The sequence below is a fragment of the Lissotriton helveticus genome, chromosome 7 (assembly GCF_964261635.1).
Source record: "Lissotriton helveticus chromosome 7, aLisHel1.1, whole genome shotgun sequence".
NCBI lineage: Eukaryota > Metazoa > Chordata > Amphibia > Caudata > Salamandridae > Lissotriton > Lissotriton helveticus.
The window spans coordinates 1192482030-1192508699 of record NC_136068.1 but is presented as its reverse complement, the minus strand read 5'-3'; the positions used below and the strand labels follow the sequence as shown (position 1 = coordinate 1192508699).

Below are 26670 nucleotides of genomic sequence, written 5' to 3'. Positions count from 1 at the left end.
GGGGACACCAGGTTATTTTTCTATTGGTATTGTGGGCTACCGGTGAATTTATCAATTGTTAAACATTTGCCATGCAGGTACAGTAGTGGTAAGCGCTGCCAAAGAGCAGATTCATTGGAGCGTGCAGGCCTCAAGCCCGCAGGTGAGAGCCGGAGGGAGAAACGTTCATAACCAGAAGGTGAACTTTACAGGTGCAGGGTTGAACTTCACTTCACTGAAGGTTCTAAATAAAGGGCACAACCAACATACACCTAACGTGCGGAACACATTATTAAGAAATGGTTGAAAGAGAGGGATGAAGAGAGGGTGTAGAATTAGCTGATATCCGGCACATAAAGCAGCACTTGGGTGGCAAATAGTAAATACAGACAATGATGCAAACAATGGAGGTGTTAGTTTATGCGCGCAATGGTGGATGGGCAAAGCTTTTTCTGGTCAGATACGTTCTTACAGAGTAAAGTTTCTGCGTGTGGTGGGAATATGCATTGAATCAGGGCTGTTGAAGTTACTAAACTTCTGAGAAATGCTTAGTTTCCATTTGCATCTTTGGATTTTCTTTAAATTTTTCTCAGCTCCAGTTGCTCTCAAGATCCACAGTGTAATGCACCCAAGAGATACAGATTGTGTCCCATTTGATGCCCCTTCGGGTTCGTTCCTCCTCTTTCACAGTCTGCTTACTGGGGTCAAAGAGGGAGGAGAGTTAGCATGACCTGTGCTGTGGTTATCAGTACCCCATTCTCTGTGGCTAGTGACTACCTGCCTTCCAGCCCCCCTAAATTCTCCATTTCATCCGCAGTTACCCCTCCAGTGGTTACTCCTGGCAAACTTTTACCCTTGTGGCCTGTGCTCCGTTACCAGTGCTCTATGCACATACCTTGTCCAAGTGTGCCGCAATTATACCTGGTCCACATACCCTCTGCCATGAACTGTGCTGCAATTCGAAATACTCCAGTTTTAGGTCTTACATATCAGAGAGCACAAGTTGTCTGGTTATAGAAGACCTATTGGGAAATTAGCGTTTACTGCCGGTCCGTTGCTTGCAATTGGTTGGCTTTATCACTTTCATGTGATTGCTGCTTATTCAATAGCTTGCCTTCCTCTCCTAGTGTTTGTCCCTCCCCTAGAGCAAATGCACTTTAAAATCTTTTTAACTGGCTGACTTGTAACCATCCTCCACTCACAGTTAGGGAACTACTTTCTTCCTTTGCATTTAGCACTTCGTGAGGGTGCATGCGTTTTCTAACTCTGCCCCTCAAATACCCACCTCCGCATGAATTGCTGCTCTCCACCACTCCAAGCTTATCTGTAAAAGAACAATAACAGGGATACTGTTGTTGGGGTATGGCTGAAGAGCCGACTTTAAGTGCTGTTTTATAAAGCATTCCACATATTACATGAAAGCACAAGCTTTGACAGACAAAGGCTAATTTGGCACGGAGGGAAGGATCCTCTGATGCACTCACTCAGCTGATGTCTGAAGCAGAGGGTGTACTTAGCATGACACTTCTCCTTGAGGTCCATAAAACTACTCCCTGGACTACTACGGAGGACTAAACGGATGAAGTCCTGTGGAAAGTATATTTGGTCTTGGCAAGTGTTCCCTTTACATTCGGATACCTCATTCTTTTTAAATTCTGTTTAGAGTTTCAAGAGTGACATTTGAAAAATAGACCATGCTATTTATAAAGACTAAACATTGAGTTCAATGTAGAGTTTTGAGATTCTTTAAGATAGGTGCTTGTTTTTCCTCAAGTATGTTTAAATGTTTTTATTCTTTTACTTTTTTTAAGGAAATACTTTAGAGATAAACACTGGCAAAGCCAAAAGCTTGGAACTTACATTCTAAAGGTGAGACCTATTGAATTTACCAATGCTTGTACCCTAATGAGACTACGGGTGTAAGCTGGCTGGAATGAAAGACCTATTGTGAACTTACTGGGCTCAGAGCCCACCCACTGCTTACCATTGGCTGGCTTTACTGCTACTCATTTGTTGCTTCTTATTTAATGGCTTACCTTCCCTCTTGCGTTCGTCCCTCTGCCTCTCCCACATCGAAGAATCTTAACAATCCTATTTTGCTAAACCGTAGCCTTCCACTGCTCACTTTTAGGGAACTATTTTTTCTTTTTAGTTAAGCACACCAAGACAACTAGGTTTCTAGTTCTCTATTGTGCGCTTCTCCCCACACACACTACTGCTGTCTCTCATGTGCTTCTGCCAACCCCTGCGCTATGCTGTTCTCTCCCTCATTCATGTTCTTCTCCCCTCGTGCCCATTTTGCTCACCCCCTTGCATTATTCTCCTCTGCCATCTGTGTTGCTCTCGCCCTTCTTTGTTTTGCTTTCCTACCCGCTCCTTTTTTCCCCAAACACTCCAACGGGCCTTTTTGAATTTGCTTTTTGTAATTGCTCCAGCCTTCCCACCCTAAAAACAGTGCTTTCACACTACTTTATTTGAATTGATTTCCATTTAACAATCCATCTTGAATCTGTAAATAAAAAAAACATATCATACCAATGTTTCTTTATTTCGGTCCGTGGACTATAAAAGAACGTTCACAGATATAAAAACAAAATAAAAGACAACTAAAACCCAGATAAAACAAGGATTGGATAGTACAAAGCAATTTTAAAAAAAGAAGATCAATCAGTATTACATCCATTACTGGTTCCTAAAAAGGCCTTTCGCACCCATCACATAGAACTTCAATTGGCAATTGAGTATTATATTTTAAGAGCCTAAATGCTCTATGCAATGTTGTGTGCCTAGATTCCTACACATTTGGACCAGCCATCTGTGTCTGGTTTTTTGATATCCAGGACAGATAAAGAATACATGAAGTTTGGTCTCCTCGCCCCTCCTGCAGGCTGGACATCCCAGGACAGAGCTGCCTGACCATTTATTAGTAAATGCGCGCAGAGAGAGAGAGAGCTGTGCCTACATTTTACATACAATTTCCTGGCTAGAGCTGGTTGTATTTCATCGAAGCATGGCTCTAGATTATACATATCCTTTATTGCCAGAAAATTATATGTAAGGGAACCAACGGCAGAATTTTCATAGAGTTGGGCAAGTTTCCCCCCCCCCCCATAGCTACCAAGTAAGTGATTACGCGTAGTGGCCACACAAGCAGACTCCAGGTCGTTCCATAGATTGTCTCTGCCTATAGTACTGAATCTTCCCTGATAGGTGCGAACCAAGCCAGTGTGGCTATACCCGGGAGACTCAGTATTTCTTGTAGCTTAGACCTATTTTCGGCCAGTTCAGTGGTCACCCATAAGCGCCGCTCAACGGTGAACAGAACAGCTGTCTAAAAAAACGGTTCTCGGTTTTGATGTACTTGGGGAGACAATGTCCCCAAAGTTCGGCCCCGTACAAAGCAGCACTCCTTAGTTAGGTTTTGTAAATCTTTATAACTGGGCCTACAGGCTCATGAATAGAGTTCCTATAAAACTTGGCCAGGCCTCCAGCGGTCTAAGCCAACCTGAGGCTTGACTTATCCGTTTAGGGACCCCCAGTCCATTTTTTCAGTTAGAGTAAGACCTAAGTAGTCAAAAACAGATACCAGCTTCAATTGGATACTATTCATAAGCGGGTTGGGACGAGTTGAGCTAACAGGGTTGAAGACCATGTGTTTTGTTTTTTGTATATTGATCTCCTGCCCCCTGGGTCTACAAAACACTCGCAAAACCTGTAAAGAGTTCTCTGAAAGCCCATAGGAGATTTGGATAGCAGGAGGTTGTCATCTGCAAACATAATTGATGGAATTGACTTGTGTGCTCGCTTGGGGGCATCTATGTCCTTCAGTCAACTCAGAGCACATACCAGTAAGTTGATGTAAATACAAAACAGGGTAGGGGCAAGGACACACCCTTGTCGGACTGCCCTATTGATTAAAATGGGTGACGCAAGTTCCACCTTCCTCCCATACGTAATTTAGGCATATTTGCCATCATGCAGTCTTTTCAGCATCTTCAAAAGACAGTGTGGGGGGGGGGGGGTGTCCAGATCACTCAATACCACCCATAATGCATCTCCAGGAACCAAATCAAAGGCACTTTTGAGATCCACAAAGACCAGGTAAAGAGTACCACCTTCCACATACACGGATTTCCAATAGAGGAGTTAGAGCCTAAAAATCTAGTCAATAGTGGATGTTGTTTCCCTAAAGCCAGCTTGTAGGGGGCTCATAACCTTGTGTTCCTCCAACCATGTCTGCAGGCGATCAAGTAAGACCCCATTATTTAAAGTTAGCTATGCAAATTGCAGAGACACCCCGGTCCATTCAAATACCACCACGACCATGCAGTGGTACGCTGGGTAGTCAAGGGGGACTTAAAGTGGCTTAAAAAGTATTACTATAACATGCTGAGTTTTTATACACAGTCAGAACAGCAAAATTGGCACTTACAGGTCACCTTAATGTCGTCCTCTAGGGGATTGTAGGAGGCTCGGCCCAAGAGGCACGGTTGTCCTGCTTGGTAAAATATAAGAGCGAAGAAAATGATCCTGAACAATAGCAGAGTATGGTCCGGGAGGCAAATCCAAAGGGCCCAGTCCAGTCTCCTCCGGTCTGTTACGGGTAGACCCGTGGCCCGGGCTTTGTCAGAGCGCGTCCGGCACCGCGGGAGCCCGGAGCAGCTCTTATGTGCTTCCTGGAGCAAGACAAGGCATCTGCGCCTCCTGGCGCTGCTGGATGGAGTCCCCAAAGTGCTGAGTGCAGGGTAGTGGGCTCTACACATATATATATATATATATATATATATATATATATATATATATATATATATATATATATATATATATATATATATATACACACAGCCAGTGAGAGCGCCATCATCCCCGACTCGAACCATATCGTTGACTCCGTCCAAACGGTCAAGGTGGATGCGGTGCTCCCGGGTACTGGACCCGGTTATGGTTTCAAGCGGCCATGAAAGGGGGCCGACTTGGGGAAACCTGCTGCCTAAAAATGCCCGGAGAAATGATAACTAATGGCATTTAACAACACGGACCCACTGGAGGGTTAAAAAACTTTCGGAAGAAATTATAAAAGGGAGCCGTGAGCACTACAAGGACCACCATGCTCAGTAACAGGAAGTGACCTAACGAAGATCGTACCATCAAATGAAAATGAGCCTTTAAAACCAAAGAAACATGTGGTGACAAATCGGCTTCCTAATGAAATTGTGTTTGTAAACTGATGAAGTTCTTGGCAGAACGAAACGCGTCTTGCATAAATGCCGTTTTTCCAAAAGAAAAGGAAATGGAAATAAAATGAACTAATGTGGCAAATACTTCTTTTTCTGTGCGGCTCTACTTCTTCTCTGCGGGGGAGAGTTGTTGGAATATATATATATATACTTGAAGATGAAGGATCACAAGAAAACAACAGCTAGCCAGGGCAAAAATATATATATATATACATACACACACACACACACACACACACATCACGACATCACCCTGTATGAATATATAAAGTGTTGTGTCATTGTGACGCATGCACTATTTTACGTGATGGCAGATGCGCGTGCATCCATCATCAGGCATTCAAATGCCTACAAAATAACACAAAAGCGTCACCACGCCTTTTATTTCGCTTTTATTTTTTAGTTCTTTTTACCATGCTTCAAAGCATTGTTTTTCAATGTTGTATACCATTACCACAAGGCACTGTCAACGCTAATAGATCCCAAAGGCATGATCTATTGCTTCTTTCTTCTCTTGACAACTACCAGTGCTGCAGTTAACACTGCCCTTCTAGGTACAGAGGCATTAATCCAAGAGCCTCGTAATTGCTCTTGGCCGTTCAGCAGCTTTTGATATACAGTACCAGGAGGAGCCAAGCCCCATGCCATAGAAATGTATGTCCTTTCAGGTTCAAGGTGGTTTGCTTCCTTCTCAAAACATTAAAAAGAGAGAGAACTGGTCGGAGTTTGATAGGTAAACTCAGAATATTACAAAATGTTCTTTGGTGCTGTACATGGTTCCATATTCTCAATCCTTACATGGAGCTTCTAGGGATCGAGATGAGGTCAGATGCCAACCTCCACAAGCATGCAGATGCTGTACCTGTGCAACTCCTACATCGAGAACACACACTCCCCCTATAATTTTCCTCTCTACTTTATTGTTTTGAGAAAACATCTGCTATTTATACACTGGCAGCAGCATCCCATTACTCTATCAGTAATTTGGAATTTACTTAAGGCAGATTAATTACTTTTTCTATTTTTATGGTCTCCTATATTCGAACTGTAACTATTTTCTCATATTCTGCTATTGATCCTTGTCCTGTATGCCTGCATTTTGCCTAAAATGTTTGACACTACTGAACTGGTCCTCACGGATCTCGATATTTCAGTGCTCAGTTCCACAGTGTACCTGGCAAAGTGGAAAAGTGCTTTAGTTATCCCCCTTCTGAAAAATCCTATTGCTGATCTCTCTATCCTAAGCAATATCCTTCTTACTTTACCCTGCTAGAATTTTGTAACATGAAGTTCAGCACATACGTGTTATGTAGAACAATAAGCTTCTTGACCTGGTTCAATCTGGGTATCGTCCCCTTCATGGAAAATAAACAGCCTTACCACTATTTACAGATAGACAATCTTACCTTGACCGTGGATCAAGATGGTCCTGATTCTTCATCTGAATTATCACCACTGGCTTTCAGTAGCCAAGAAGATTATTTTAAATCACTTCATATCGGTCATAGCCCTTTTTAGGTCTCGTGACCTAAGCGAGACTATAGGGCTTTAAACAAAGTTTACCTAACTGTGGCGATTTGGTGCTGTGCCCGTGGCTTTTAGGTCAATGCGCAAGCGCATTGACCTAAAATGCGCGTGCACATCACCAAATCGCCGTCTGTTCCCTCAGCCGCACTCCTCCCACACCTTTGAAGTGAAGCTTAGCTTCACTTCAAAGGCCCCGGCTGCTTCACACCCTCATGCCGCTCTCCCCGCTCCGCCCCCTCCCCTGCCAGCCGTGTGCATTTCTCCTCCCCCCCCCTCCCCACAGCAATGCCCTCCGTCTTGTTTCCTTTCTTGTTTTTCTTTCAGGTGAGATATCTTTTCCATCATTTGCGATAATACAGTTCTCATATGCATTTTTTAATTATTAGCAGCATATACACAGGCGCCCCTTCGGCGCTTTTGCTCTCAACCCTACTATCCTGTCAGCCGCATCTCTATAAGTTACTCGAAGCATGGCCTGACATGTGCACAGCTTATTCCGGCACCACCATCCTGCCAGACGCTTCTGCTTTGTTCGCCCACCGCATGGCCCTATTTGTGCACATTTTACTTTCGTGCATACCCTTACCCGCAGCCTCTCCTTCCCCACTTCTGCCTTTTCGGGTCTCGCGCTCACCGCAGACCCCTTCACATGGCTCACACTCACCTTTTTTTCAGGTTACCATGCCATTCCCCACCTATCCCCCAGTCATTTCCGGGTAGGACGCGTGCACCCAGTGGACTCTCGGCCTTGGCCCGCTTATTCTGCCAGCCGCTTCTGCTTTGTTCGCCCACCGCATGGCCCCGTTTGTGCACATTCACTTTCGTGCACACCCTTACCCGCAGCCTCTCCTTCCCGACTTCTGCCTTTTCGGGTCTCACACTCACCGCAGACCCCTTCACATGGCTCACACCCACATTTTTTTCAGGTTACCATGCCAGGTTACCTCACTCACCCTCAACCCCTCACCCTCAACCCCTCACCCTCAACCCCTCACCCTCAACCCCTCACCCTCACTCACCCTCACCCTCAACCCCTCACCCTCACTCACCCTCACTCACCCTCACCCTCAACCCCTCACCCTCACTCACCCTCACTCACCCTCACTCACCCTCACTCACCCTCACCCACCCTCAACCCCTCACCCTCACTCACCCTCAACCCCTCACCCTCACTCACCCGCACTCACCCTCACTCACCCTCACCCACCCTCACCCACCCTCACCCACCCTCACCCACCCTCAACCCCTCACCCTCACTCACCCTCAACCCCTCACCCTCACTCACCCTCAACCCCTCACCCTCACTCACCCTCAACCCCTCACCCTCACTCACCCCCTCACCCCCTCACTCACCCTCACTCACCCTCAACCCCACCCTCACTCACCCTCACTCTCACTCACCCTCAACCCCTCACCCTCACCCACCCTCAACCCCTCACCCTCACTCACCCTCACTCACCCTCAACCCCTCACCCCCTCACCCTCACTCACCCTCACCCTCAACCCCACTCACCCTCAACCCCACTCACCCTCAACCCCTCACTCACCCTCACTCACCCTCACTCACCCTCACCTCACCTCACCTCACCCTCACCTCACCCTCAACCCCTCACCCTCACTCACCCTCACCCACCCTCACCCTCACTCAACCCCTCACCCTCACTCACCCTCAACCCCTCACCCTCAACCCCTCACTCACCCTCACTCACCCTCACTCTCACTCACCCTCACTCACCCTCAACCCCTCACTCACCCTCACTCACCCTCACTCACCCTCAACCCCTCACCCACCCTCACCCTCCCTCAACCCCTCACCCTCCCTCAACCCCTCACCCTCACTCACCCTCACCCTCACTAACCCTCAACCCCTCACCCTCACTCACCCTCACCCACCCTCAACCCCTCACCCTCACTCACCCTCACCCACCCTCAACCCCTCACCCTCACTCACCCTCAACCCCTCACTCACCCTCACTCACCCTCAACCCCACACTCACCCTCAACCCCTCACTCACCCTCACTCACCCTCACCCACCCTCACTCACCCTCACCCACCCTCACTCACCCTCACCCACCCTCAACCTCACTCACCCTCAACCCCTCACCCTCACTCACCCTCAACCCCTCACTCACCCTCACCCTCACTCACCCTCAACCCCTCACCCTCACTCACCCTCAACCCCTCACCCTCAACCCCTCACCCTCAACCCCTCACCCTCAACCCCTCACCCTCACAACACATATTGCGTTACAATAGGTGTCACATTTGCGAAAGATAAAACTATTGGCATTGTAAATAACAAAGCTATTAATTTCGCTATTTTCAAAACAAGCACATAAATAAAAAATGTGTCCTTTACAATACCAATAGCTCAAACTTTCCTAATGCGAGACCTATTGCATTGCTGTGCTTCTCTCCCCTGCTGCACTCTCCTGCTCTCTAGAGATGTGGCCTAACGACCAGAGCTGCCATCTAAGTGACGTAAATACAAAACATGTTGCATTCCAAATGCTATAGGTGTCACATTCGCGAAAGTTATAACTATTGGCATTGTAAATGACAAAGCCATCAATTTAGCAATTTTAAAAACCAACAAATAAATAAAATATGTCATTTACAAGACCAATAACTCCAACTTTTCTAATGCGAGACCTATTGCATTTCCAATGCTTGTTACAGATCTAGACTAATCTATCAGCAGGACAGTCTCTTACCAAATACCCTTGCCAGATCCCCAGCAGTCAGTTTCACAGGCATTGCAGGGGGGAGGGGGCGGGGGGGCAACACTTCAAGGGGAGGGCAATTGAGGCCAAGGAATAGCTCTAACACATGGGAGACTTAGGGGCCCTGATCACGTTCTGCAGGGGGCACCATCATTTTGCGTTATGCCACTGGCTCCACAAACTGAAACAACTAAAACCTCTCCTTTCAACAAAGATTTTGGTTGGCTTATAGGTCTTACTCATATATCAAACTCTCTTTGAAAATGTCATTCTTTCAAGACCGACCTACATTTCTCTGATGTCTTTGAAAGTGGTGCTTCACCTAGAAGCAGTCCTCACTTTTGGGACCAGAAACTTTTACATCATTGCAGTCTTAATGTTCAACAATGTTTTCTACAGGAGACAGAATTACGTTAAAAGTTGCCTGCCACATTTAACAGCCCTACACCTTTACAAACATGTTTATCTAGGAAGTATCCTTAGCATTTCTGGAGGATCTCAAAGGCGTAGAATCCATCCATTCTCAACATTTCAATCATTTTAATTCTAGGAAGCGTTAGGCTACCAGTTTTACAGTATGCTGACGATACAGCCATAATGGACCATACGAAGATAGGTCTACAAAGAGCATTAACTGCACTAAACAGTTTCAACATCTCCAACAGCCTGATAGTCAATAAAAGGAAAACCAAGGTCATCATCTTTGGGTCCTATCATCGGAAAAAGACTGTACAGTGGCAACTGGGAAACGCTCAAATACATTTGGTGACCTCATTCAACTACTTAGGGGTATGGTTCACGGAACGGACCAAGGCAAATGTACATCTAAACCAGCAGACCTCCAAAGCCAACAAGGCAATACATTTATTAAGACAACTAAGTAAGAACCTGATTAGTCCATCTGCCAAGCCAATTTTGATAGCTCTAAGAGCAAAACTCCTTCCTGCAATTAGCTATGGTCATCTTGCCTTCCCCAGGAAACTGGACGCCCTCCTTAATTCAGCCCAAGAAAAGGCATATAAGTCGGTGCTACACATACCAAGGACAGCAAGAAAAACCAGGCTAAGACTGGGGCTTGGCCTAGCAAGGCCGGACTTGATCTGCCAGGGGGAGCTTATAAAGCTGTATCTAAGGACATTAATGGCCCCCGGCTAACTCCATAAAATATCACTTGAGATCGATCTTTGAAGTTCCAGGCTCGACATGGCATACTAGGCTGGGAAACGCAATCAAAGTATTGAAGATCGAGGAAGAAAGTATGCCGCGGCAGGACATCCCACTGAATGCCTGGAAGAGAGCTGTTAACAAACAAGTGCACGAAATCTTTGTTGCACCTTCTTTGCTGCTGTCCCTACCTTAACAATGAACGCCGGCGACTGCTGCGTCCGATCTGCCTCAACAAGAGTATAAAGTCATGCACTGAAGTATCAGCCTTGTGTCTGTCAACCTCCAACACAATGACCCTAGCGAGACTGGCGAAATTTGTTCACCAAATTAGGTTAGCTTTAAAAGTCGCTAACGAAAGCAGTACAACTCATGGGAAGTCCACTGCAAATGCTGCGGACCAAAGCTGAAGGGATCTCGTTATGCAGTACCATTGACAGTGCCACACTTGCACGGCCCCCAGAGAAAGAAACGTCCCTTGTACAGATCATCATCAAGGCACACAAGGTTGGGAAAAGGCCAATCATACGGGACTCAGACAGGGGTGCTGTATTTTTATACTTTTTTTTATATTTACTTTTTTTAATTTTTATCTAGTACAGAAGTACACATTTTATTAAGCAAAGAAGTTTGCAATCACTGTTCTTTGTTCTCTCTCCTTTTTACTGTAGAGATTTTAATTAATTGTACAGTTAATAAAGACTACTGGTAATGCCGGTCTGAATTCTAGACCAGTTTTACCCGACCAGTCGCTCACAGACACTTTCAGAGTAGCTCGCAGCCTCGAGTTCATTATATATAAGCAGAGGGTCATATTTTCCTTTTAAAGTTAAGGGAAGGCTATGTTTATTTTACATTATTATCTTCAGGCTTCAGACATCAGGTCCAATAATGAAGAGTGCTGAAGTCACATTTATGGCCCAGGGCACAGACGTGAAAAACTGAAACACGGACTTTTAAATAATTGCCCTTGTCAACTCGATATTGGGTGAGAAAAAAAAATGATGCTTCCGAGTCCTTTTAAATAGAAGAAAATTAAAATGAAGAGTTACCCCAAAGACTAAGTTAACGCTTCATTTTAATTTACTCCCATTTCAAAGTGTCCCATTTAGAAACAGCAAACTCTTGTTCCCAATGCCAGGGACACTGTCATATATGTAACTGACAACTAGTCTTTTTTTTTTTTTAAATGGGAGCAATGTAAAGTGAAGAAAATATTTCTATAGACATCCAGTCACTTTTTTTCTCAACTGTCAATTAAGCCATTTTACATCTTAAATTTTTTTGAAGCATGTTTCTTCCCTTCAAAATTCCTCACATTTAAACAATTGGCTGTGTTTTCTGTTATAAATATGGCAAATTGTCTACAGGCCACTGGGTGCAAGATGCCTGCTATTTGTAGATGCAACACTTTTAAATGGGAGATAATGTAAATGATGAGTTTTATGGAATAACATACAAACAAAGTTAACTTTTCAGTTCAATGTTCTCCCATTTCAAAGAGTTGCATTTACACACAGCAAGAATATTGCTCCCAGTGGCTGGGAGACAGTGTCACATATATAACTGAAAAATACAGCCATTTTTAGAAGTGGAACATATTTAAGGTGCAGAAAATGTTTCCCATATTATGAACATTTTTTGCAGAGCATTTTTCTACACTTTCAAATTCTCTCATTTAAAAAAAATGATTGTATTTGAAAGTCTACAGGATCACAGACGGGATGATTAACTCACATTGCTTGAAGGGTGGTTTGACTAATCCAGACCCTTCTACAAAACTTCCCACGAAAGTAAGCATCCAAGAACCCTGTCCAGGGGTCAGTGATGTGCATCAGACAGGTCTCATGGAGTTCACCTCATGCCTTCCTACTCCCAAAAAAACACCAGGCCTTAGGTAATCATAATGCTGGTTCCACCTTGGATGTCTCGTACACACACTGTTCAGAATGGCTTGGTAATGTTATAAATGATTACACTGCTAGTTGATTAAACAACAAATCTCATTTCCATGTGGCATGCTTTCAGTTATATCAGGCCAGCAGAAGGCAACAGAACGTTCTTGTGTTCAGCACCAGCAGATAACGAAATCAGAAGCATGAACAAATTCACTATTGAAGTGTATTTTGAGGGGCAGACCATCAGTAATTTAATTTCAACCTGTAGGTCTAAAAATCGAATGTTTTTAGACAATTCAACCTTATCAGTAGCAAAATGAGTCATTTTAGGGTTGCATATAAAAATTATAAGTACAGACAGCTGTTCAGGCATCACTACCAAAATGATTTCTGTAAGCAAATACAGATCTTAATGTTTGGAGTTCATCGTGTACAAGTGTTGCTTTAAAATGCTTGTTTATTCTAAACCAAGACTCAAGGAAGGAAACTACTTTCAATGAAGGAACACAAAGAATACAAAACCCATTGTATTTGGTTAACAGGATCACCATGAAAGGTCAGCACCGACTCTCAATTTAGGTCAGCAACCATTACAGTGTCCTGACACTACATTATAGTAAGAAATGGATATGCGAAAGGAAAACCTATTGAGGACAGACACCCAGGATCAGTTTTCAAAATTCTTTGCATGAGGCAATTAAATATAGAAAACTAAAACAGGATACATGTGCATCGAAATTAAATTTTTACTTATGCAATAACACATTTATTTACAAAATAGAAATAAATTAAAAAAGGAAAAGGAAGAGAGAGTGTTCAACTGGCATACCCAAAAGCTGTAAAAATAAAAAAAATGGAGCATCTTAAGTTAAAGCACCCAAGTCCGTGAAAAAAAAGTGATGCAGAGGCACAAGAGATTTAAATGTAGGCAGTGATTATTGGTCTGCCACAACTTTCATTTACAAAGGAATATAATTTCACATAAGAGTTTCGGATAACATTTACAACACACCATGTTGTCTCAACTTTCGTTTGCATAGTTACATTACTTTCAAATAGTGCCTCTAGTACGAACATACGGTCATTTAAGATCTTGGTTTGTTTGTATAGCCTGCATTGTAAAAATGTTAATGTAAATAGCAATCATCACAAAAGCATGTATTAATATTTTACAATCTGACACTCGTGTAGTAATGTCGTCGTCAGTGCCTGTGCAGAAAATGTATCAGTCAACTGGTGAATACAAAAAGAATGCCTTAACATCAGGACACAAAAAGAAATATTGGGAAAGAGGAAGACAGTAGTAAAATTCTCAGTCATATTGCGTCCATAGTAGCTACTTTACCGGACAGTCACTTGAGCCCAGGGAACCAAGCTATCACTGCCCCACGCAACCAAGACACTCTCTTTGGATCTTTAGCAGCACTCACCCACAACAGGATCAGCAGGCAGCCCAGTATAAGCCTCTGGAGGCGCAACACTCCCTCCATTGCTACAGCCTCCGCTCCTCAATGTGCTGCGCGGGGCCGACAGGCTGTCTGGGTTAGCTCCTCGAAACTCCACACCAGGTACATTACTGCCATCACTGCAGACCAAAGTGTGCTGTCTGCCGCTTCCGGCAGGAGGCCTAGCATGTGACGTCACCTAAACCCCGCCTAACCTCCCGCCCTTTCCAATGACCGTTTCAGGCGTCAAAACGAAAGAAGGACTACGTGGACGACCTCTTGTGCCCAATTTCTTATACACAAAAAAACGAAACCGCCATATTAAAAAGAAAACAATTCACCAGTGGAAATGTGTTCCCATGTGTAGTGAAATCTAAGAATCGCAAGAATTGTTAATATTGTGTTTAAATTGAATGTACATAGCGCTTACTACCCCAGCCCTGCCAAGTGTTTGTTACGCATCAGGGGCTGGAATAACGCCCTCTGGGATTATTTCCCCCATTAACACAATGTCCAAGAATGCTCACGCAAATCGGATAATTCAGCTGATAGCATGTATTTCTAATTCGCCGTTCCAATTGCAGAATGAAAGTTTGTGTAGCAGCCTGGGACCAGGTATGGCTCCGCCTGCTACTTTTCAGCAGCCAATGGGGAGTGTTATTTTCGGGCACGTCATGGCCCACCTCCCGAGTCCGTGCCTGAGATTCTAATTGGATCGCTGGAGGCTTGACTTCATCCCCTGCACTTTGATTGGTGCCATCTCCTTTGGCTGTCTGCCTCCGAAGCCTCGTGTAGTAGTATTTATTTATTTATTTATTTATGCGATTTTATATAGCGCGAACTTTACCCGAAGGTGTCAGAGCGCTTTACATAGGACCCAGTTTCAACCATAAGAACTGATGGTTACATTCGGAAGAACAGATTTGCATATTTTTGACTTACATAAGAACCAGTTGAAAACATACGGATTTAGGATTACATGCGTACACAAGGAAGATACACAAATGGATATATTCTAGGCCTATACTAGTAATATCTCTATCAACATAGGGAGGGGATACACATGGATATACTCTAACAGTCATATAGGGGACTAGTCGTTAGAGTTATCTCTATATACATAGGGAAGGGATATGACTGGATAAACTCTAAGAGTCACATAGGAATGGTGGAGAGCACAACGGTCTACAGCATATACTAGTGATTAGAGTTATCTCTATATACATAGGGAAGGGAAAGGACTGGAAATACTCTAAGAGAGGGCAGGCACGTGAGATAACGAACTTTACCCGAAGGTGTCAGAGCGCTTTACATAGGATCCAGTGGACAACATAAGGACTGAAGGTTACATGCGTAAAATGATTGCAAAAATTTTGCATTACAAAAGAACCAGTTAAAAGCATACGGACTTAGGATTACAAGCGTTACAAAAAGGTATACAAATGGATATACTCTAGGCCTAAACTAGTAATATCTCTATCAACAAAGGGAGGGGATAGACATGGATATACTCTAAACAATCAAATGGGAGACTAGTCGTTAGAGTTATCTCTATATACATAGGGAAGGGCTATAACTGGATATACTCTAAAGAGACCCTTCGGGGGACCCGTAGGGGATTGCAGCGCCGGCCCTACGAGGAGCAACTGCCCGATGATGAAGCATGACACCTTTCGGGGTGTGTGAGGGCAACACAGGACAATAAATGCTTGTCCCACCTTACTAGTGGGTCATACTTACCTGGGACATTCTTCTTTTTAATTCACTTTTCTATCTTGTGTGCACGGGTGACTATTAGCACCCTAAGGCGTGAGTGACTGTTTGCACCCCGTCTTGTAGGAACAGTGTTCCCCCTTTGATATTATGTAAGATATTAGGAGCATGGACACTGGACCTTGATTAGCTCCTTGGCCCCTCTTCTTCCCTTTTTGTAATAAATTGTGCACGGCAGTTTTGCCGAGGGCCATTACTATAACTTTCTTTCTTTCTTGTTTTCACATGGGCTCACGAGACACTTCGATTTAAATTGAGGTCCTTTATTTGATATATACCTAGTCCCAGCACCCTCCCCCTGAGTACTCTGGCACGTGGTACTAACCTAACCAGATAAACACCCATCCCTTCGCTTTCCCCCCCCCTTTTTTAATCATTATAGGAGACTTTGCAAGGAGTACTGCAAGGGCAAATGCAAGGGCGACTACCTTTGAAACATCTGTTTAGTCCCTCTTCCAAGATCTATTTCTCCGATGGGAATTGTGAGGGGGGTTAAGCTACAGGAATACATATTAATTATCTTGTTCTTCCGCCAATTGGGTGCTGAGCACGGGGGTTTTCATAGCACTATTTAGAGGGATTTTATATTCATTGCGGTGGACATTTAGCGGGAACGAACTTTACGATGGATGGCCAACAATTTATTCTTGTGGTATCTCCCCTCTTCTATGAAGACTAAGAATGTTATAATAAGATTACCCACTTGAGTAAGCCTTGAACCCTTCCAACATTGCGCACGAACGGGTCAGTTTTCTTTCACCGTATCACGCATGCGCTGTCTTCTCCTATTACCACACATGCACGCCGCTTTGTTTTCCGTGAGGATAACCCGGAAATGGTTGCCGCCCACACCTGACCCCATTTCCTCTTTTAAAATACGGGTCCTGCCATTACCTTTGATTACCAGCGAACGCGAGGAAGGGGTAGGTGTCAAGCAGGCATCATCCCGGCGAAAACGTAAGTCACGGTTCTCGGCATTGATTGTGAAGCGACGAGCTAAAAGCACGCTACCGTCTCTGCCATGCACCGTTCCTAATAATACTTCCCTACTTATCCCCCTTTATAGCCCGGTAATGTGCCAGTGTTCCTCGCGGTCTCACTGGAGAGGCTTATCCAAACTGTGGCGAGGTAAGCACTTTCTAAACCTCGTTCACCATTGGGGACTAACGGAGGCTGCAGGAACACAGCAGAATTACAGATTACCGGCAGAATTTGGGACATACTCCCACATTAGATTATATAGAGAGTCAAGTGTGCCAGCGGGGATGTGACCTAGTGATGTGGTGCGTGGACATTAACACACCAGGCCAGGACCCATTTGAATACACTTCCATGTCTCCTGAGCCCTTCCTTCTTTCTTCCTTTCTCGTATTCTCATCGGCTGAGTGAATAGATGTATACCCGGATGGGATACTTCATAAGGCATCAAGTTGTTACTGATGTTTTTTAATGTTGTTCATTTTGTTTCTGGTTCCCAGGTTCCCATCAGGAGCATTGTTTCATCATGCAGCTGTAACCTCATTATAGGTATAGTGGTTACCGTTCCGCCCTGTTTTCTTTAGAGGGTCCAATTTTATTATCACGTGCACCTCTTTCAATTATAGCTCCGGTCCTGACGAAGCGCCAACGACCCTTATGTTGACCTATGACCTTTAGACACCCGGGCATAGTGTGCCTTTGGGGCAATATTTTATTTAGCAATTATTTGCAAAGGGTTTACACAATATAGATATTTGCTGCATAATTACCCTTTATTAAACTTTTTCACTATACTTGCACGCACCTTTCAGTACCCTCACTGGACCCACACCCCACACACCCACATGCACCATCCGGCAGTCCTGAAAAGATCTCCGATAAAGAGACCCTTCGGGGGACCCGTAGGGGATTGCAGCGCCGGCCCTACGAGGAGCAACTGCCCGATGATGAAGCATGACACCTTTCGGGGTGTGTGAGGGCAACACAGGACAATAAATGCTTGTCCCACCTTACTAGTGGGTCATACTTACCTGGGACATTCTTCTTTTTAATTCACTTTTCTATCTTGTGTGCACGGGTGACTATTAGCACCCTAGGGCGTGAGTGACTGTTTGCACCCCGTCTTGTACGAACAGTGTTCCCCCTTTGATATTATGTAAGATATTAGGAGCATGGACACTGGACCTTGATTAGCTCCTTGGCCCCTCTTCTTCCCTTTTTGTAATATATACTCTAAGAGTCACATAGGAATGGTGGAGAGCACAACGTTCTACAGCATATACTAGTGATTAGAGCTATCTCTATATACATAGGGAAGGGAAAGGACTGGATATACTCTAAGAGTCACAGAGAAGGCAGGCACGTGAGATAAACGAGAGAGGGAAGCAGAGAGTGATGAAAAAGACAGTGAGGAGTGTGTCAGAGGCAACAGGAGAGACAATAGGAAAGTCGAAAGGTCAGTGGGCGATCACTAAAAAGGCGGAAGAGAAAGTTAGAAGAAGAGGCAAGTCATACAGAGAAAATGGCGGGGAGCACGGAGGTCCATGTCCGAAAGTTCAGGAAGAGGGCTGGCACAGCCAGCAGGTCCAGGGGGAGAGAGGCAGTCCGTAGCAAAGTCGCAGCCTCATTGTTCAAGAGGAGCTGGGGCAGAGGAGATCGATCCGGAGACCAGAGGAGGGTCAGGGGAGAGAGACCCCAGGCGCCCAGGCAGAGATGGAGGGCAGCAAAGTTTGAAGCAAAGGGAAGGAGGGGCCTCTCACCAGAGCCCAGTTAAGCACAATGTGGGTGGTGGCGTTGAGCGTGTGGGGGGGGGGGGGGAGACCGTGTTGGCGCTATGGATGTGGTCGCGCTGGCTCCCGGCGAGTTGCGTGTGAGTTCATCCGCCCTGGCATGTGTTCGTGTCCCTGGAGCCTGTGTCCGCTGGTCGTAGGAAGCGTGACCCCAAGGGCGCCATCTTGGAGTCAGGCACCGTTGGCGCGAAACAGCGAGGTCAGCAAGGGGGGGGGGGCACATCACTGCCCTCGGGCCCAGGCCCGTCTGTGGCAGAGAACGGATGTATGGCCCCCGGAGCAGGTAAGTGGAGATGGTCACGAGGCGGCGCCGTCATCAGCAGAGGGCGCCGCCGTCAATCACCTGCCCTTTTCTGGAGTGCCCCTGGAATGACCGCAAAGTCTCGGCGGGTGGTGGCAGGTGGCAGCGGGGGACGCGGTAGGAGCCCTACATACCGCTCGGGTGATCAGCGCCTGTCAGGCTCGCCCCCGGCAGGCCGCCACAGGCTCCGCTCCTCGTCCTTGTTGTTTAGCCCGGGCTGGTATCGGGCGGCCGCCATGTTGGGTCCCAGGCAGGGATCGAGAGGAATCAACCAGCGCCGCTCCACAGGCGCCAGCAACGTTCGGGGGCAGCCCTGCAGGTGCCCCACACCTTCCGCTTCAGTTAGGAAGCGTGTGCATCGCGGAGGGCTACCTAAGGACGCTGGGCTTCAGGCTTCAGGCTTCGGACGTGGACCGTCTCGGCTCCTCCTCCTGTGATGATTAGTGTTACTCATCACACTGAAAGGCTCAAGAAACCTGGCATTTATTTAGGGAAAGAAGAGAGAATATCCTAGACTTGGTTCTGGGACCCTAGCCGGTGGCAAGCTGTGTGTAGCACACATGTTCACGCTCAATCAGTCAGTTGTCCTCAGATTTACGTATTTCTCACTCTCTTCAGTACCTCTTCATAACGAATCCCTGAGGTGATAAGGGTTCCCTGATTCGTTGTGATCCAGCGTTGAGGAACTGACAACTGTCATCATTTGGACCCAATTCTATTACAGGACCGGAGGCTTCAGATTATGCTTCTCAATCTTTTACTGTAAACTCACAGCAGCCAATGAAAACACGTATTTTTCATTACAAAACAGTAAACAACTACATATCCCATCATGACATGTACTTAGGCACGCCCCCTTAGTCCATAAGAGCTCCTTGCGTGCAGCCATCTTCCTCTTTCTTTGCTGCTCACAGCAAGAGATAAGTGTACTTTGCTTCTTCCCTCAGCTGTTTGATATGCGATGGTTGTGATAGTTAATTGATATATTTGTTGTTAATACAGTGGGGTTATACAAGTGATTGGCGAGTTTATTTGACTCTAGACTCACCCCTTGATAACAACTTTCGTGCTGACAGGGATATTTGTGCACGGGGGAGTGCGCGTCGTTGTTGCGCCTTATCCCGTTTTTTCCAGCGTTCCTTTGTGGCTGTAAACGCTCCGCTGAGCGCGAGAATCACAAATTTGCTAGCATTCGCGACAATAATTTGCAATTCTATTAAGGACACGGAGGCGAGGATTATGCTTCTCAATCTTTACTAGAAGCTCACAGCAGCCAATGAAAATGCTTGCTTTTCATTCAAAATAACGTTAAACACTACATATCCCATCATGTCTCACATATAGGCACGCCCCCCTAGTCCATAAGAGGCCTCTGCCTGCCGCCATCTTCCTCTTTCTTTCCGGCGAACAGCTCCAACAACAACTTGGAAAACTTTGTAACTCTTCCAACGGGAAGGATAAACATCTTCAGGCGAAATATCCTGGCATTCTCCGACCTTCAGTCGCTCTTTTTATCAGAACCTGGAAGAAAGGATATGAGACCGTAACCACCATAACCACTGGGTAGGCAAGCATTTATATATATATATATACATGCCGGGTGGGATAATCCTCGCCTCCGTGTCCTTAATAGAATTGCAAATTCTTGTCGCGAATGCTAGCAAATTTGTGATTCTATGTCAGGACCGGAGGCTTCTGATTATGCTTGTTTAACGCTTATTAAAAACTACAGAGGTAATATCCCCCACCGGCTTATAATAAAATGTCTTGAAGGTCGATTCTGACGACCAGTCTGCACTACGCATGATATCGTGAATGCTGGAACCCAACATGAATGACTTCGATGCCATGGCACCCCTGACAGAGTGCGCACCAAAAATGGTGATGTCAATGCCGGCTTCTTTCATAACATAACGAAGCCATCTGGCAATGGTGGCCGCAGCCACTGCTTTGAAAGGCTTTTGCAAGGCAATCAAAAGCTGCGAACAGCCCTGAGGCCTAATAGCCGCTGTACATTCCTCATAAGTCTTTAGACAATGAACAACACATAACTTTTCATTCTCCTGAAATGCATTATAAGAAACATGAGTAGATAATGTCTTAGTGCGTCTAACAATCTGAAAAGAAACTCCTTCCGGAGTAAATACTCTACCTGTTAGCTCCAGTGCGCGTACATCCGACGACCTCCTGCAAGCCGAAAGGCAAAGCAACATGGCTAGTTTGGCCGACAATTGCTTTCTGGATAGAAGGGAATTCGCTGGCCATTTGTCAAAGAGGTCCAAAACCAGAGATACGTCCCACAAACTGGAGTATTTCGGTTTAGGAGGATTTTCCACCCTAATGCCTTTAAGTAATTTGCACACGACAGGGTGCATACCTATTGGCTTCCCATCCAGTTGGACATGGCCTGCTGAAATGGCAGATCTGAAGTTGTTGACCGATCTATAGGCCAAACCCTCTGATGCCTTATCCGTCAGGAAATTCAGCACATGGGGTAAGTCGGCCCCCACGGGATCCAGGTGTCGTTCCACGCACCAATCCACCCAACCTTTCCAGGCCGAGGAGTATCTTTTCCTAGTGGAAGGTGCCCAGGCCTGCTTGATGAAATCTGCAGCCCTGCTCGAAATCCCTGGCACTTGCCACTGTTGCCCGAAAGCCTCCAGGCCATCAGCTGAAGTCTGCCTTCCAGTATCAGAGGGTGCCTCTCCTGATGAGGGCCCAGCAACAGCGTCGTCGACTCCGGGAGGAGTCTGGGTAGGTCGCAGCTCCACTGCATCAGCTTGGGGAACCAAGATTGCGACGTCCACCAAGGCGTCACCATGACCACCTCTGCCCTTTGCCTGATCCCTTGCGACATCGCTCTGGGGATCAGCAAGAAGGGGGGAAAGGCATACTGCACCCCCTGCGACCAGTCCTGGAGAAACGCGTCTGTCGCTTGCGCCAACGGATCCGGCCTCCAACTGAAGAATCGAGGAATTTGGAACGTCAGTCTCGACGCGAACAAATCCGTCGCGAACGGACCCCAAATCTCCTCCAGCCACTGGAATATCCTCGGGAGCAACTTCCAGTCGCTGTAGTCCCTGAGGTATCTCGAGTTCCAGTCCGCTACTTGATTGGACTGACCCGGAAGATATTCCGCAATTATCGATATCTGATTGCGAAGGCAGTAATGCCAAAAGTCTTTGGCTATCTGCACAAGCATGGATGACCTCGTGCCGCCCAACTTGTTGATGTATCTCACTGCCGACACATTGTCCGGACGCAGGAGGATACAACAGGATGTCTGCTTCGGGGACAACGTTCTCACAGCGAACGACCCCGCGAGCAGCTCCAGACAGTTGATATGAAGGGAAAGCTCTTCCGGTGACCATCTCCCTCCCGTGGAGATGTCTCCACAACGCGAGCCCCAGCCCCATCGGCTGGCGTCGGACTCTATTGTGATTTCTGGGAGGGAGCCGAAGATCGCTCGGCCGTTCCAAGCGTCGACGTGTCCCAACCACCATTGCAACTCTGTCCTCACTTCGTGCATGAGGGGAATGCTGTCCGAATACGAGAGACCCTTCTGAAGATGCCTTATCTTCAACTGCTGCAGAGCCCTGTAATGTAGCGGGCCCGGGAATATCGCTTGGACTGAAGACGCCAGAATTCCTACCATTCTTGCCAGTGCTCTGAGGGAGACAGTCTGGCTGTTCAGCAACTTCCGGATCTCCCTCTTTAGATCCTTTAGCTTGTCCTTCGGGTGGCACAGCTGAGCTAACACGGAGTCCACTGTGAAACCTAGGAAATCTATCACGTGAGAGGGAACCATGACCGACTTCTTGGAGTTTATCACAAAACCCAGATCCTGCAAAATAGTCGTGGTCAACTGGAGGTGCCGCAATAGAGTCTGCTGGCACGGATCCACTATTAGGATATCGTCTAGGTATATGATGAGGCGTATGCCCCTCTCTCTGAGGTACGCCACTACGGGCTTCATCACTTTGGTGAAGCACCAAGGAGCCGAGGAGAGCCCGAAAGGCAGAACCAAATATTCGTACCATCGGTTTCTCCACCTGAACTGCAGAAATCTGCGATGCGGGGAGAATATCGGAATAGAGAGATACGCGTCCTTCAGGTCCAGCCGGACCATCCAATCTCCAACCTGCAGGAGATCCGTCAACAGATGGATGCCCTCCATCTTGAAATGATTGTACGTCAGAAACTGATTGAAGTCCCTGAGATTCAACACCAGTCTGTTTCCTTCCCCTTTTTTCTGTATAACAAAAATATTGCTGCAGAAACCGTGAGGACCTTGAGGACTCGGTGCTATCGCGTGTTTCTGCAGCAAGGTTGCGATCTCCTTGTCTATAAAACTGGTCTCTAGTTGGGAAAAATGGAGAGCTGGCGGTACGCCTGACTGAACAGGACGCGAGTAAAACTCCAAGTGAAAACCCTGAACCGTCTGCAAGACCCAAGCGTCTTGTGTAAGTTCTTTCCACCGCCCCAGGCAGTGTTGTGTCCGACCCCCCAAAGGAAGAAGAGAAATATCTGCAAGTCTCACCTGAGTTCTGCTGGTGCTTGAAGTTCCCCCTGCCATTGTTGGATTGGTACCGGTTCTTGCTGAACCTTCTACTGGAGGGATTGAAGGTTCACCCACGGGTGGAGTCATAGTCACTTCTGCCTCTGCCGAAGTCGCCTCTACGGGAGCCTGGAGGACCTCCTCGGCCTGACGAGCGACCCCTGCCTCGTCCGGCCCCATTAAAAACACCCTGGTTCAATGCACGCTTGATGCCCGATTGGGCTTTGTCTAATGCCGTAAAGGTACCCACATATTTGGAGACGTCCTTGACGAACTTGTCACCAAACAATTGGCCCTCTGCAAGGGGCCCCGGCTCTGCGTCCGCAAGCTCCGTCAGGTTGGAATCCATCTTCATAAGCAACGACTTCTTTCTCTCCGCCGAGATAGCACAATTTGCGTTGCCCAACAAGCAGATGGCCCGTTGGGTCCATCCGGCCAACACATCAGGGTCTACAGGGGTGGAGGCCTCCTTGGCCGCTAAGGCTATTTCCAATTTTTTTTGCCAAGGGGCCGATGGCATCCAGCATCTTGTCCTGACACCCCTTCCAAGCCCTATCTAAACCCCTTTTAGGATCTTTTGTAAACTTCTTTAAAAAGGTTAGAAGGCTAGGGTCTATCTCTGGCGTTTCCACCACTCGATTAGGGATGTCGGGTCTGGGGCATTCTGACCGTAAACGGTTCCTCACTTCCCTCGGGAAACCCTTGCGTAAGTTCTCGTGAATGTAAGCCGTCACTGCCGTAGGCGGCACCCAATCTTGTGACCTGGGATGCATTATCTCCGACGGGTCAAAGGTAAAAGGGGTATGAGCAGGGGCCAGGCTCTTAGCCTGCGCCGACTTAGCCTTCTTTGGAGGATTGCGCTCTTCTGAAGTGTCCGTATCCGTATCTGTGTTGGTACTGGTGTCTGTGTCCGTGTCGGTATCATGGAACCTACGTTTAGCTGTGGCTTTGCCTCCTGCCTATGAACGGTCCGCCATGTCCGGCAGGGTAGTTAAGGCCTGAGTATGAGGCCAAGTGGCAGAGTCACCAGAAGGGTGACCCGAGGCCGAAGCCTCCGCTTTCTTTTTCTGTGGTTTGACGAAACCATGTCGCTTGGCGAAACCCTCAAGTTGTCGTCTTATAGGACGAAGGGCTGAAGCAAGGGCTTGCTGCACCGTCTGCGGGACCGTAGTCTCCATAGCCCTATTAACGGAGGACTGGACCGAAGCATCCAAGGCACTAACTAGGTTATCCTCCAGAGGGGGCGTGGCTACGCGGGCGAGCGGAATGGCCGCCTGAACGTAGAGCTCCGCCGAGCGGGCCGCAAACGGGGCCGTTTCCAGGAGATCCGACACTGCACAGGGGTCGGAAACTGCGAGATGCCGACCCCTGACACCGCCTGATGGAACTGGCCGGGATTGGAGGCCGGGGGACGGCGAGAACGGGTGCAGCTGCGGAGGGGTGGTGAGGCCTCTCGGGCCTCGCCGGACGTTACCCTGCTGCGCCCGAGCGCCTGGTGAGTCCTCTGGGTGGCCCTTTGGTTCCCCCCCATGGCATTGGGGTTGCTGTCGGGCTCTCCCGGGCCCGCTGCTTGCCCCCGGTGGTCTCCAGTAGTGGAGGAGCGGACCCTCGGTTCGGGACCGGCCCGTGCGGCCTAGTCCGTTCTTGGGAGCCGGGGCCTCGATTTTGGTGGCTGCCTGGGCTGCGTGGCGGTGGGCGGGGGAGGCGGGCGGCGGGCCCTGCATGTGATTGGGGGGTGACGTGAGGTGCAACCGGGGGGCTCTAGGGTGACTTCCAGGCGGCCCCACATCCCTGCATTTGGTGGGGGTTCCACATCTTCGCCCCCACCACCAACACGCTTCCCCGACTCACGCCTGTCCCCCAACACGCCCACGTACAGCGCACTCTCCAGCCCTTGAATGCAGCAACCGGCCACCCACGCTACACGCCTGTGAGCATGCTGGAATACCATGAGCAGTCTGTATGGCCCTGGTGACTCATTTGACTGTGCCTCGTTGAACTAACTGCTTGGTCTTCCTACTACGCTGCCATTTGCTGCCTTGTGACAGTGAGGGTATAGACTTACCTGCTGGTTCACTGTTGCCACCGTGACCCTTCACTGGCCCTCCCTACTGCAAGAGCTCGACCTCCAGATTGGCTCCAGGCTGCCGTGTCACCCTGGCATGGGACCCCCTGGACTGCGCGGTTCTGCCTTGGCGTCCCTGCGATCTCCACGGTGCGGATAGCGCCTAACGCGGAGTGGTGTTTACGACCCCTGATCCATTTGTCCTGGTCTGTACACCTCGCCTGCAAGGTGCCCTGTAACTGTGCTCAACGTTCTTGCTGGTCGCTGTATCTTGACGCACTGGTGCTTGTCCACAGCCATTTCCATTATGGGTAAACGAGATCTTAACCAGCGGAAACTTACCTTCGAAGCGGCTGCCCTCCGTACAGTTGAAGACCCACCCACACATGCTGCGGACGCTGAAGGCCCAGTGACACCGGGAGACACCGCTGGTATGGTCGCCGAAATGTTGGGCGAAATGCGTGCTGGATTTAAGGCCTTGGACTCCCGCTTCAACACTCTCAAAAAAAAAATGGCGGACATGGGCGCGAAGATTCAATCGCAGGATCGGCGCCTGAATGTAACTGAATCCAGAGTTTCCGACTTAGAAGATGGAGCTGCGTCGACGCTGAAAAGATTGGAACGCGTGGAGAAGATCCTTAAGGATGTTGCTATTAAGAACGAGGATTTAGAAGCACGCAGTAGGCGCAATAACATTCGCATAATTGGTGTTGCGGAGACGACGGCGACCGGACGCTTTGACACGTTTGTGGAAAATCTCTTGATCGAACTATTTGGCAGGGACACATTCACGGCTGGCTTCATAGTGGAGCGCGCTCACAGATCGTTGGGGCCTCGCCCTAATCCGGGGTTACCACCCCGGCCCATCATAGCCAGAATCATGAACTTCAGAGACCGAGACGCGGCACTAAAAGCTGCCAGGGAGGCTGGCGAGGTGAAATGGCAAGGCGGAGTGCTATCCTTTTACCCAGACTTCACAATTATGGTCCAGGACGCGCGCCGAAAATACACTGGTGTCAAAGCCGCTTTGCGCAAGTTGGGGTTGCGCTACGGAATGCTGTACCCTGCCAGGCTCAGAGTAGACGTGGATGGCAGGTTTCGTATTTTTGATTCCCCCGCTGAGGCACAGGAATTTTGTCAAGCTTACAAAAACAGAGGGTCGCCTAGGTCCTCAGGCGAAGCACAAAAATCTCCGCCACACACTGACTCGCAGGCTAGTACTGACCTTTTT

At 47.6% G+C, this 26670-nt stretch overlaps 1 protein-coding gene across 2 annotated transcripts in view; it reads right to left on the bottom strand.

Moving 5' to 3' along the window:
- Positions 1-14626, bottom strand: part of ERN1 (endoplasmic reticulum to nucleus signaling 1) — a 673999-nt gene extending 659373 nt beyond the window's left edge. Inside the window, exon 1 of one of the 2 annotated variants that reach the window (XM_078654351.1) lies at positions 13960-14626. In XM_078654351.1, the coding sequence (XP_078510477.1) occupies positions 13960-14019 (60 nt within the window). In that variant the 5' untranslated portion in view covers positions 14020-14626. The remainder of the gene's footprint in view (positions 1-13959) is intronic. The other variant, XM_078654350.1, reaches the window with a different exon arrangement.
- Between the last annotated feature and the right edge of the window lie 12044 nt (positions 14627-26670).